Here is a 13,599-nt window from a genome sequence, read left to right on the forward strand (position 1 = left end):
ATCGTTATTTAAAAAGCAAGAATATAAGTTTAAAAGCCGGCCCATTTTTGGTTCACAACCTGGGTTGTCCTTGCTGATTGGACAGCACCAATAAACAAGTGCTGTCCATGATTCTGACTTCTGAACCAAAAATTGTCTGGCTCCTTAGCTTAGATGCCTTCTTTTTCAAATAAAGATAGCAAGAGACCGAAGAAAAATTGATAATAGGAGTAAATTAGAAAGTTGCTTAAAACTGCCTGCTCTATCTGAATCACAAAATCAAAAAAATTGAGTTCATTGTCCCTTTAAGGGTATGTTTATATTACACATGTTCAAATATTAAAGATATTTTAAGTTGCACTCTGTTATAATACAGAACTAAAAAAGTAAGTCCAAAAATGGAGGGTGACTTTCTTTACTCGTTTGCACAACAAAAACAAAAGCCAAATATTTGCACGTCTTTTTTACATAACAGGCTGTGGCTTTCATTATTCCAGAAAAAAATATCCTGGATTGAACCATATTTATAGGTAGGGTTTTCAGGTGTCCAGTATTTAACAGAACAGTCCAGTGTTTCAACTCTCTTAAAGGAACAGTAAAGTCAAAATGAATTTTTTTTATGATTCAAAGAGAGCATACCATTTTAAACAACATTCAAATTAAGTTTTAAATTTGCTTAATTCTCTTGGTATCTTGGCTCAGGAGCTACTGGAAGATAGCTGAACATATATGGCGAGCCAATAACAAGAGGCGTATATCTGCTGCCACCAATCACAAGCTAGCTCACAGTAGTGCACTGCTGTGCCTGAGACTACCTAGGTATGCTCTTCAAGAACGAAAACAAAGAAAATGTGATAATAGAAGTAAATTGGAAAGTTGTTTAAAATGTAATGCTCTATCTCTTTAAGGAAACAGTAGAGTAAAAAATAAACATCCATGGTTTAGACAAAGCATATAATTTCTTTTTAAAAAAATCCAATTTCTATCTATTTTCAAATTTGTTTTGTTAATTGGTATTTTTTTGGAAGAGTAAACCTAGGTAGGCTCAAATGAGCTCCGGAGCGTGCACGTGTCTTTAGCACTCTATCGACTAGATTTAGAGTTCTGCGGCCAAAGGGGTGCGTTAGCTACGCGTGCTTTTTTTCTCCCGCACCTTTTAAATACTGCTGGTATTTAGAGTTCACAGAAGGGCTGCGTTAGGCTCCAAAAAAGGGAGCATAGAGCATATTTACCGCCACTTCAACTTTCGATACCAGCGGTGCTTACGGACGCGGCCAGCTTAAAAAACGTGCTTGTGCACGATTCCCACATAGGAAACAATGGGGCTGTTTGAGCTGAAAAAAAACCTAACACCTGCAAAAAAGCAGCGTTCAGCTCCTAACGCAGCCCCATTGTATCCTATGGGGAAACACTTCCTAAGTCTGCACCTAACACCCTAACATGTACCCCGAGTCTAAACACCCCTAACCTTACACTTATTAACCCCTAATCTGCCGCCCCCGCTATCGCTGACCCCTGCATATTATTATTAACCCCTAATCTGCCGCTCCGTACACCACCGCAACCTACATTATACCTATGTACCCCTAATCTGCTGCCCCTAACACCGCCGACCCCTATATTATATTTATTAACCCCTAATCTGCCGCCCCCAACGTCGCCTCCACCTACCTACACTTATTAACCCCTAATCTGCCGACCGGAGCTCGCCGCTACTCTAATAAATGTATTAACCCCTAAAGCTAAGTCTAACCCTAACACTAACACCCCCCTAAGTTAAATATAATTTAAATCTAACGAAATAAATTAACTCTTATTAAATAAATTAATCCTATTTAAAGCTAAATACTTACCTATAAAATAAACCCTAATATAGCTACAATATAAATTATAATTATATTGTAGCTATTTTAGGATTAATATTTATTTTACAGGCAACTTTGTAATTATTTTAACCAGGTACAATAGCTATTAAATAGTTAATAACTATTTAATAGTTACCTAGTTAAAATAATATCTAACCTAAGTTACAATTAAACCTAACACTACACTATCAATAAATAAATTAAATAAACTACCTACAATTATCTACAATTAAACCTAACACTACACTATCAATAAATAAATTAAATAAAATACCTACAAATAAATACAATGAAATAAACTAACTAAAGTACAAAAAATAAAAAAGAACTAAGTTACAAAAAAATAAAAAAATATTTACAAACATTAGAAAAATATTACAACAATTTTAAACTAATTACACCTACTCTAAGCCCCCTAATATAATAACAAAGCCACCCAAAATAAAAAAAAATGCCCTACCCTATTCTAAAATTAAAATAGAAAAGCTCTTTTACCTTACCAGCCCTTAAAAGGGCCATTTGCGGGGCATGCCCCACAGAATTCAGCTCTTTTGCCTGGAGAAAAAAAACATACAATACCCCCCCCCAACATTACAACCCACCACCCACATACCCCTAATCTAACCCAAACCCCCCTTAAATAAACCTAACACTAAGCCCCTGAAGATCTTCCTACCTTATCTTCACCACACCGGGTATCACACCGATCCGTCCTGGCTCCGATGTCTTGATCCAAGCCCAAGCGGGGGGCTGAAGACATCCATCCTCCGGCTGAAGTCTTGATCCAAGCGGGCAGAAGAGGACATCCGGACCGGCAAACATCTGCATCCAAGCCGCATCTTCTATGTTCTTCCATCCGATGACGACCGGCTGATCTTCAAGACCTCCACCGCGGATCCATCCTCTTCTTCCGACGACTAGATGACGAATGAAGGTTCCTTTAAGGGACTTCATCCAAGATGGCGTCCCTCGAATTCCGATTGGCTGATAGGATTCCATCAGCCAATCGGAATTAAGGTAGGAAAATTCTGATTGGCTGATGGAATCAGCCAATCAGATTCAAGTTCAATCCGATTGGCTGATCCGATCAGCCAATCAGATTGAGCTCGCATTCCATTGGCTGATCGGAACAGCCAATAGAATGCGATCTCAATCTGATTGGCTGATTGGATCAGCCAATCGGATTGAACTTGAATCTGATTGGCTGATTCCATCAGCCAATCAGAATTTTCCTACCTTAATTCCGATTGGCTGATGGAATCCTATGTGGGTGGTGGGTTGTAATGTTGAGGGGGGGGTATTGTATGTTTTTTTTCCAGGCAAAAGAGCTGAATTCTTTAGGGCATGCCCCGCAAATGGCCCTTTTAAGGGCTGGTAAGTTAAAAGAGCTTTTCAATTTGTATTTTAGAATAGGGTAGGGCATTTTTTTATTTTGGGGGGCTTTGTTATTTTATTAGGGGGCTTAGAGTAGGTGTAATTAGTTTAAAATTATTGTAATATTTTTCTAATGTTTGTAAATATTTTTTTATTTTTTGTAACTTAGTTCTTTTTTATTTTTTGTACTTTAGTTAGTTTATTTAATTGTATTTAATTGTAGGTATTGTATTTAATTAATTTATTGATAGTGTAGTGTTAGGTTTAATTGTAACTTAGGTTAGGATTTATTTTACAGGTAATTTTGTAATTATTTTAACTAGGTAGCTATTAAATAGTTATTAACTATTTAATAGCTATTGTACCTAGTTAATATAATTACAAAGTTGCCTGTAAAATAAATATTAATCCTAAAATAGCTACAATATAATTATAATTTATATTGTAGCTATATTAGGATTTATTTTACAGGTAAGTATTTAGATTTAAATAGGAATAATTTATTTAATAAGAGTTAATTTATTTCGTTAGATTTAAATTATATTTAACTTAGGGGGGTGTTAGTGTTAGGGTTAGACTTAGCTTTAGGGGTTAATACATTTATTAGAGTAGCGGTGAGATCCGGTCGGCAGATTAGGGGTTAATTATTGTAGGTAGGTGGAGGCAACGTTGGGGGCGGCAGATTAGGGGTTAATAAATATAATATAGGGGTCGGCGGTGTTAGGGGCAGCAGATTAGGGGTACATAGGGATAACGTAGGTTGCGGCGGTGTACGGAGCGGCAGATTAGGGGTTAATAATAATATGCAGGGGTCAGCGATAGCGGGGGCGGCAGATTAGGGGTTAAAAAATATAATATAGGGGTCGGCGGTATTAGGGGCAGCAGATTAGGGGTACATAGGGATAACGTAGGTGGCGGCGGTGTGCGGTCGGCAGATTAGGGGTTAAAACATTTTAATAGAATGGCGGCGATGTGGGGGGACCTCGGTTTAGGGGTACATAGGTAGTTTATGGGTGTTAGTGTACTTTAGAGCACAGTAGTTAAGAGCTTTATAAACCGGCGTTAGCCCAGAAAGCTCTTAACTACTGACTTTTTTCTGCGGCTGGAGTTTTGTCGTTAGATTTCTAACGCTCACTTCAGCCAAGACTCTAAATACCAGCGTTAGAAAGATCCCATTGAAAAGATAGGCTACGCAAATGGTGTAAGGGGATCTGCGGTATGGAAAAGTTGCGGGTGCAAAGTGAGCGTTAGACCCTTTCCTGACTGACTCTAAATACCAGCGGTAGCCCAAAACCAGCGTTAGGAGCCTCTAACGCTGGTTTTGACGGCTACCGCCAAACTCTAAATCTAGCCGTATGACAGCAGTGATTGCAACAATGTATAACATTGCTACAAAAAATGGGGTTGATCACAATCCTTTCAAAACATTTATGATTTTTCTGCAAAATTCACCATTAAAGTCTAATGGAATTTGTGAAGAAAAAAAAATTATTATATAAACTTTACTAAATGATTTACGTGCACACTCCTTCAACAAAGGACACAAAAGGTACAAAAGCAAATTTGATAACAGAAGTGGAAAGTTTGTAATTGCACACTCTGTCTAAACCATGATTTTTGTCTTTATTGACCTTTTAAAAGATCTGATCTGATGCCTTGTGTGGGCTTATAACTAACAAGAGCTTCAGGACTAAGCTAATCTGAGTTCTGAACATAAACAGCTAGATTACGAGTTGTGCGTTACGGTTTAAACGCTGAAAAAATGGCCATTTCAGCGTAAAAACAGTAACGCAGCCATTATGAGTCTTGTCGGTATAGCTGTATTGCAAGCCTTTTAGCCTGTAACGCAACGTCAATACCGCACTCAAAAAATTACGTTTTTGCGTGGGATTTCCATAGTGCCGGTATTACAACATGTGCGGTGAGGCTAAAATTATTGCGTTCCAGCCTATACCACACAATCCGTACCGCTAACTGAAAGCAGTAGTTATGAGTTTTGCGCAGCAAAAATGTTTCACAAAACTCATAACTAAAATGTTACAAAGTACCCATAAACTACCTATTAACCCCTATTCGATCTTGAAAAAGCCCGGAGAGACGGGTGAAATGCATAGAAGCTGTAAAAGAACGAAAAACCCAAGATTACACCAATCAGTTAAACCCGCAGGATCCGTGTTTGTGTTTGATACTCTTAAAAAGACCAGCGTACATATGTACTAGTGTGCAGTACTTAAGAAGAGGTACAACAACAGACAGCGGTGAAGGGTTCTAATTAACACTTGCGCAAGTAACAGAGAGGATTTTAGGAGACTCCCTGACACGCTTCTATGACGTCAGAGGAAACTCGTTAACAGACGGGGAGAAGGAAGCCAGTTTGGCGTCTCTGGACGCAGAGCGAACCGAACAAAGCAAACTGATCAGACCGGATAAGAAAGATCGGAGGTAAGACCCTCCCAATAATAGGATAGAGGGAACACCCCCCCCCCCCCCATTTTTGGTTGAAGAACCGGGAGGAGAACTGGTAAGACTTGTAAAAAGCTGAATTGGTAATCAAGATTTTCTGGTATACCTGAGAAATTTTGTTAGCTAAAGAAGAAGTACCCACGTATGGAATGAATATTTATCGGACTTTGAAAAGTCTCTGATATGGTTTGGGACTGTCACCTTATGATTGTCACCATATGATCGCCACGGATAATACATTTGAATTTGATTGCCTCTAATATAATTTATAAGAGTGCCTTTATTTGATTGCCTTTATATGATTGCCCTTTAAATACTTGTCATATTTAACTTATGTAAATATATGTATTTTAAAGCTTTATGTATTTTTAAGCTATGAGATCCCAAAGTGGATGTTATCAATAGGTTCCAATATTAGTTCACAATAAATGTATATTTAATCACTATTATGATGTTTATTTGAGATATTCGTCTAAATAATTTATAAACACTTTAAAGTCATCTATTCACGGAATAAAATAGGTCTTTAGTTATAAATTCTGACGTTCTGAATTTAATTCACTAGAACACCCATAAGTGGTGTTATTACTTCACTATTTGACTTAACTACAAATTTATTATTTTTGGGTCACCTTATCAATATATATTTTGTATTAATATTTTTTATTAACTTTTTAATTACACAGTTGGTGTATAAACAATCTTTAAATGTGTAATTTAGTTTTAAGGGTTAATAGTTTAAATTATTTTTTTGCGGTGGGGGGGCTGGCGGTTTAGGGGTTAATAGGTTTATATAGTGGCGGTGATGTGGGGGGCTAGAGGTTTAGGGGTTAATAACTTTATTTAGTGTTGCCGATGTCAGGGAGTGGCGGAATAGGGGTTAATAGCTTTATTATAGTGTCGACAATGTTGGGGTGCGGGGGAATAGGCGTTAATAACTTTATTATAGTGGCGGCGATGTCGGGAGTGGCAGATTAGGGGTTAATAACTTTATGTCGGTGATGTCGGGAGCGGCAGATTAGGGGTGTTTAGACTTGGGGTTTATATCAGGGTGTTAGGTTTAAACTTAACTTTTTTTTCCCCATAGACATCAATGGGGTTGCGTTACGGCGATCGCTATTCCGCGCTTCAGGTGTTTTTTTTCTAACACGCTCTCCTCATTGATGTCGATGGGGAAAGCATGCACGAGCACGTTTTCTTAGCCCTTGGATTTCCCCACATACCGCCTGGCCCTGCATATGGACTGACCCTGCCCACAAAATGCCTGGTCCAACACTTCCTGTCACAAACACGTACCCGCAAACCACTGGTGGGCCTCTGGGAAGTGCCCCAATCATTAAATCTGGGAGACGCCACTGGTTATACCTCAAACCCTGTAGCACTTTTATTCTAATACACACTATTAGCCAGTAATTTAAAGGTGGGTATTCTAGGTTCCATTTTTTAAAAGTCCTTTGGATGTTTTTTCTTTTCCTTTCCCAGGAACTTATTTATGATCTTTCTGCTTCAATTAAACTTTATTTATGGCACCAGAACGATTGTCCTACTATAGGATACTACAGAAAAATTATGTAAATTTGCATACCACAAACCTACAAATTAGCAAATATTTACATAAATTATAATATTTAAATGCACCAAAATGCATTTCAGTTTTGAACAGAAGCATGTTTCTCTATTACGAATTAGAATAAATCATTCTCGTAAAAGTAATTACTATTTAAGTGATTGTATTGTAGTAGTAGCAACAGTGATATTGCATGGAACATATGGACTTATACCCTGTGCAACCTCATTATTATTATCAGTTATTTGTAGAGCGCCAACAGATTCCGCAGCGCTAATTCAAACACCGATGTATTTGTTAGCTATGATGTAAACTGAGTCATAGCTGACACAATATATGTTGCTTCTTCAGGCACAGTATTTAAATCTATGTGCAACCAATGCAAAGTGATTAAACACATAATTAAAGTCAGCTCCAGAACAGTAATGCACTAATGGAAGCTAGCTAAAAACACCTGGTGAGCCAATGACAAAAGACTAATGTGTGTAGCCACCAATCACCAGCTATCTCCCAGTAGTGTAAGATATATAAATAGTATTTGCATCAAAGGATACTCCGAGAACAAAGTAAATTTGAAAATAGAAGTGAATTTGAAAGTGTCTTAAATTTACACATTCTATCAGATATCGATATTGAGGGCTACAACAATCATTACACAATGGTTGTGAGTTCTCTTTTTACTCAGATCTATAATACATAAAACTAAACTATAAATATATATATATATAAATATGAACAAGTTATATTGTCTAACATTCAACTACATATGAGAAACAAACTGCTATACTGTATAATGCATGCTAAATTGTTCTATAACGATCTGTAAAACTGATAATTATTTCACATCATTAAAATTACATAAATACAAAAACCTTAAACTCTATCCTAACATCAGATAACAGATTAACAAGAACTAATTGCTGTTTGCATGTCTTAAACATCTACTTGAAGGGACATTCTAATGCAAAAATGACATGTTCTTAAATCCTTAAGGCATGTCATTTTATCATTAGTGATAAGTGCATGTTCAACCAGTTTAAAGGGGGTTAAACACACAAGTAAACTTCTGCTTGGGAGAATAAGCTGGTGCTTGACGACTACTGCTGACTCTCGATTGGCTTAATCATTATATCCTAGTCAGGAGCTGCAGCTCCTATGCAGTACTTTACCTATGTATTTAACCCTTTTGTGTTTAACCCCTAGAATATACCTTTAAAGGGACATGAAACCCAAATGTTTGTTCCTGATTCATATAGAGCATAGATTTCTAAAGGACTTTCCAGTTTACTTCAATGTTGCTTCATTCTCTTTGTATCCTTTATTGAAGGAGCAGTAATGCACTACTAAGAGCTAGCTGAACACATTTGCAAACCAATCACCAGAGGCATATACCAGTATGTGCAGCCACCAATCAACAGCTAGATGCCAGCTCTTTAGCCTACCTAGTTATGCTTTTCCACAAATGAGAGCAAGAAAACAAAGCAAATTAGATAATAGAAATAAATTGATAAGTTGCTTAAACATATATGCTCTATCTGAATAATGAACGAAAATGTTGAGGTTTCATGTCCCTTTAAGTCTGACGTAGTGCACTGAAACAACATTCTGGCCAACGATACAAACAAAAAAATGAACTCCAGGGTATTCAAAATCAATACTAAACTAATACTAGAGGCCTAAGAATCCACTTTTATCAAATACTCCACTACTGTGGTTGACAATTTTTTTAACATACAAAATAAGATAAGGTAACAGCCTAACTAAACACACTTTCTGAAACAGGCAATTAAACAAAAACTCCTTTAACATTTCTCAGTAGAAACTTTTTGTCATTGTATGAGAGAGAGGTTGGAAGCTGAAGAGGTCACTTTGACACAGCAAAGCCCATTTTGCTCCAACATAAAGAGCTCAGCTTCCCGGCCGCATTGTTACCTGGGAAACACGTAGAAAAACACATGAGAGTATCCCAAGGGCACGTAATCTAAAAGCAGCACATGCCATAGAAATAGGATGCTCATATCTTTAGTATATATATACTTGATTTATTGTTTATCAAAATAGATCTAATTCATATTTTATTTTATTCTTTATAATGTTGTTATTGTATACATAAATGTGAAAAATGCAATCCAATATACAAAACACAAATCAATCATTCAATTAGATTTTATCAGTATCTCCTAATAATTGAAGCGGCATTGATACAAATAAAAGATATTCTTTAAAAAAAAAAATAGATTCTTAAATATTTACATAAACAATAAGCAATGAACAACACATTAGACCACATACAGATGCACAAAATAAAGAGGTTTATTAAAAACTAAAACAAAACAGAAGACCATAATAGTTGCTATAAAAAACATACCAACTGCATTTTAATTTTCATAAACTGAGAAACTTAAATATTGTTAAAGGGACATGAAACCCAGAATTTTTCTTTTGTTATTCAAACAGAGATTGGGATTTTAAACAATTTTCCAATTTATTTATATTATCAAATGTACTCAATTGTCTTGCTATCCTTTGTTGAAGAAGCAGATATGCACTACTGGGTGCTAGCTGAACACATTTGGCGAGCCAACGACAAGAGCTATGCACGTTAAGCCACTAATCCTCAGCTAGCTCCCAGTAGTGCATTGCTGTTTCTTAGCCTAGATAGGTATCATCTCCAACAAAGGATACCAAAAGAACAACACACATTCAGTAATAGAAGTAAATTGGAAAGTTGCTTTAAATTGCATTCTCTCTTCGAATCTTGAAACATTCATTTTGACTTTACTGTCCCTTTAAATAATTATATAAACAGTATATAAACAATAAACAACAAATAACACCAGATACAGGTGCAAATAAACAAAGACATTAATCAAAAACAAAACACCGGAACATATACCATAATGAAAACACACCAACTACATTTCAAATATAATTGCCAAATAAATGTACAACTTTATATAATACATATAATGAAGATAAGATTAATGGTAGCTCCCAAAATTTTGCGAAATACATAGGAAATTTATTTTTTGCCAGCTAAACATAAATAAAACTCAATATGCTCAGAAGATGAATTCAATAGGAATATCAACAGTGTTATAGAAAACTTAGTAAGCAATTCACATCACAAATTACATTTTTAAAACTATTTGAGACATCCCACAAATTCAGTTTGTCTTTGGAATGGGAAGAAAGCTCTAAAATACCTTGTATAAATACAGCTAAGCAGATTAGCCAAGCATTAACAAGAAAGTATAAGGGTTCAGAAAAGGAAAAACTAAGCTTTATCTTTTCCACATCTCTGTCAAAGTCAAATTATTTAGAACATTTATAGCTATTATCAAATTGTATTACTTACCCAGTGGGTGGTTTTGTTATAGTCTCCATGGATACTTCTCGTTAAAATCTTCTTGTAAATTCTCTTATTTAGGATGTTGATTCAACAATGGCCACATTAATACTTTTCCCACAACCTGTCCGGTTACCTAATGTTAATATCCATCCTAAACTGAAAAAGACAAGTAGAATGAGCCAAGTGTAATAACTATGTCTTAAAATAATATCACTGTGCAAACATAGATGGTGACAGGTGACTTTCTTAAGCTATAATGAGAAAATTTAACACTTTCACAAACATATCAGCATCACAAGAATTAAAGACATTTCTATAGACAATGACTTCATAACTAAAGAGAATAGAAAAAGTAGTCATATTGGAGCTAAGTGTAAAAATATTTTGTATGTCATATTACATAAATACTTAATGCACAACGATGTGATTGAATATTTGAAATAGACAATACATTCAAACAAGCACTGATTAACTGTGTTATTTATTGTATGATCTACAGTAGTTGTGTAATACATTATCTACTTGAAGAACATTACCCTCTATTTATGGATGGATAGGCAGATTATAGACAGATTTTATTTAATTTTATATTTAAACAAATATTTCAATTTTCACATATACTGTATATTCCTATCATACAAAATACACATCTGTCTATTGAACTAGAACTATTAAAAGTAATGATAGAAGAAAATATAAAATAATACAGTATATATATATATATATATATATATATATATATATATACAGACAGACAGACAGACAGACAGACAGACAGACAGACAGACAGACAGACAGACAGACAGATAGATAGATAGATAGATAGATAGATAGATGATAGAACTATATATATATATATATATATATATATATATATATATATATATATATATATATATATATATATATATATATATATACACACACACAATATATATATATATATATATATATATATATATATATATACAGACACATATATATATATATCACTTTAATAGCTATAGTGTAATCTATTTTTATTAGTAGTATTTGCATTAACATGAATATTTCGCCCTTGCTGTGTGCTATTGAACTACTTATTCTGCATCTCAGCACTGCCTTAGCTAAAGGAGCCGAAGAGCTTCTCTTACCTGCCCCCAGCAACCCAGTCACAGGAACAACATAAGCACATGGTAACAGGACACCCAGCACAAACACACAGGGACAAGTCAAGAAACACCCTGCACCGCGCACACACAGACTGCTATGACAGTGTAGCAGAACTGAGCCCAAACTTTACCCAAATCCATGAAAGGAGCCCCACATACCTTTTTGCATAGAGACCTTGTGTTTCCTGGTAATCCCTCCGGCACAGTGAGTAGGAATCCCCTCAGCTGTCACTCTGCTAGCGCCAGTTACAGGTTACCAATAGGCTGCTCAGTATGATCCCCTTCTTTCCTTATTTTAGTGCTGTATCCCTGGGATCTCAGGGGACTGAGTCCCATCCCCCGCCCCCTGGCAGCAGCTGCCAGCCCTGTATAAGAGCAGCTTAGTTTTCCCAGGCCCTCCCTCCCCTATAGCTCAGTCTGTCACCCACTTGTAAAACTGTCAGAGGAGGGACCTGTGGGCAGAGGCAGTGCAAGTGTGTGCCGTGTGGCAGAAGCTTTCTAATATGTTCATTATTGCAGTAGCTAAACACCATGAGGCATTAATGCGCAATGTTTGCTATATACTTAAAATTAGCCAATATTGACTTTATTTTTTCGACACTGCATACTTGAGATAACTATTTTACAATAGCTGCTGCTCGACACAAAAATGTATTCCACCTGCATTTTAAAGTGACAATACCAGTAGTAGCTCCACTTGTGTTTCCTCCATTTATTTTTGCCCACGCTTGGCAAATTGGATAGTTAGTATTGCAAATATTAAATGAGATCCTTAAAGGTACAGTAAACATTTTGGGATTGTAATGTTAAAGGGACATTCCAGCCAAAATTGGAATCCACATGGATGCATTTCAGTTTTGAATAGAAGCATTTTTGTAATATGCATGTGATGGCAAAAATGCTTCTAATAAAAGCTATAGCTGTTTTAAAGGTGTATTTAAGTATGCTCTGTGCACCAGCATTTTAAAACACAGCACTTGCTCAGAGAGCCTAAAGTGCTTGTACAATCTGGTGATGACTCAGTTTGTTAATTGCTGACATGATACAAGCCCTACTGGCTCTCTGAGCAACTGCAGTATTTAAAATGCTGGTGCACTGAGAATACCTAGCTTTGCTTCACGTGCATATGCAGAGAAAAATGTTAACACTAAAACTGATAACTTTTACGAGAAGATTTTTTGCCAATACATGTATATTGCATATACGTTTCGAATTAAAGATGTATTTCATCTACATGCATTTAAATTTTGACCGGAATGTCCCTTTAAATGCTTAACCATAGTAAAATAACTGCAGTATACTTTCATTATTTATTCCCCCTTTTTTTCTTCTGTAATTTAAGTCTAAATTTAAGTTCTAAGTTTACAGTCCTGAACATGGAATGAGCACATAGCCTGCTTCACAAGCCTAACCTTGTCACATATCTGTCACTAATTTGCAGTCTGTTATCATCTCTGCTAAAGCCAATGGAAATTGTGTTAAAGGGGCAGTAAACATCATGAGATTTATATATAAAATCTTTATGCATAATGACATTACTTTGCAATAATTGTTCATTATTTTATTTTGCCCCTTTTTTATGTGATTTAGTTCTGGAAATTGAGCAATTTTAATACTCAGCACTTAAAATGCATCCTACTGACTTTGAACGGCTAACTCTGCTACATATATTTTCCTAATTGGCTTTAACTAATAACTGCAAATAAATGCAATTTATAATAACTTTATGACAATGGCTAGCTTAGTAGTCTACTGACTAAAACCCAGGTTGTCCCCTCCAAATAAGGCAAATGGTAGCTGGAGTTTGTTTTTTGAGAGATAATTGCAGTAAAAAGGATGTTAATTTAT

General features: G+C 35.7%; 1 protein-coding gene across 2 annotated transcripts in view; it reads right to left on the minus strand.

The window, feature by feature from the left end:
* Positions 1-12,153, minus strand: part of COBL (cordon-bleu WH2 repeat protein) — a 558,417-nt gene extending 546,264 nt beyond the window's left edge. Inside the window, exons 1-2 of one of the 2 annotated variants that reach the window (XM_053714458.1) lie at positions 11,911-12,153; positions 10,607-10,756 (exon numbers count right to left, since the gene is read on the minus strand). In XM_053714458.1, coding sequence (XP_053570433.1) covers positions 10,607-10,635 — 29 coding nt within the window. In that variant the 5' untranslated portion in view covers positions 10,636-10,756; positions 11,911-12,153. The remainder of the gene's footprint in view (positions 1-10,606; positions 10,757-11,910) is intronic. The other variant, XM_053714459.1, reaches the window with a different exon arrangement.
* Between the last annotated feature and the right edge of the window lie 1,446 nt (positions 12,154-13,599).

Source organism: Bombina bombina, chromosome 5 (assembly GCF_027579735.1).
Source record: "Bombina bombina isolate aBomBom1 chromosome 5, aBomBom1.pri, whole genome shotgun sequence".
Classification (NCBI taxonomy): Eukaryota; Metazoa; Chordata; class Amphibia; order Anura; family Bombinatoridae; genus Bombina; species Bombina bombina.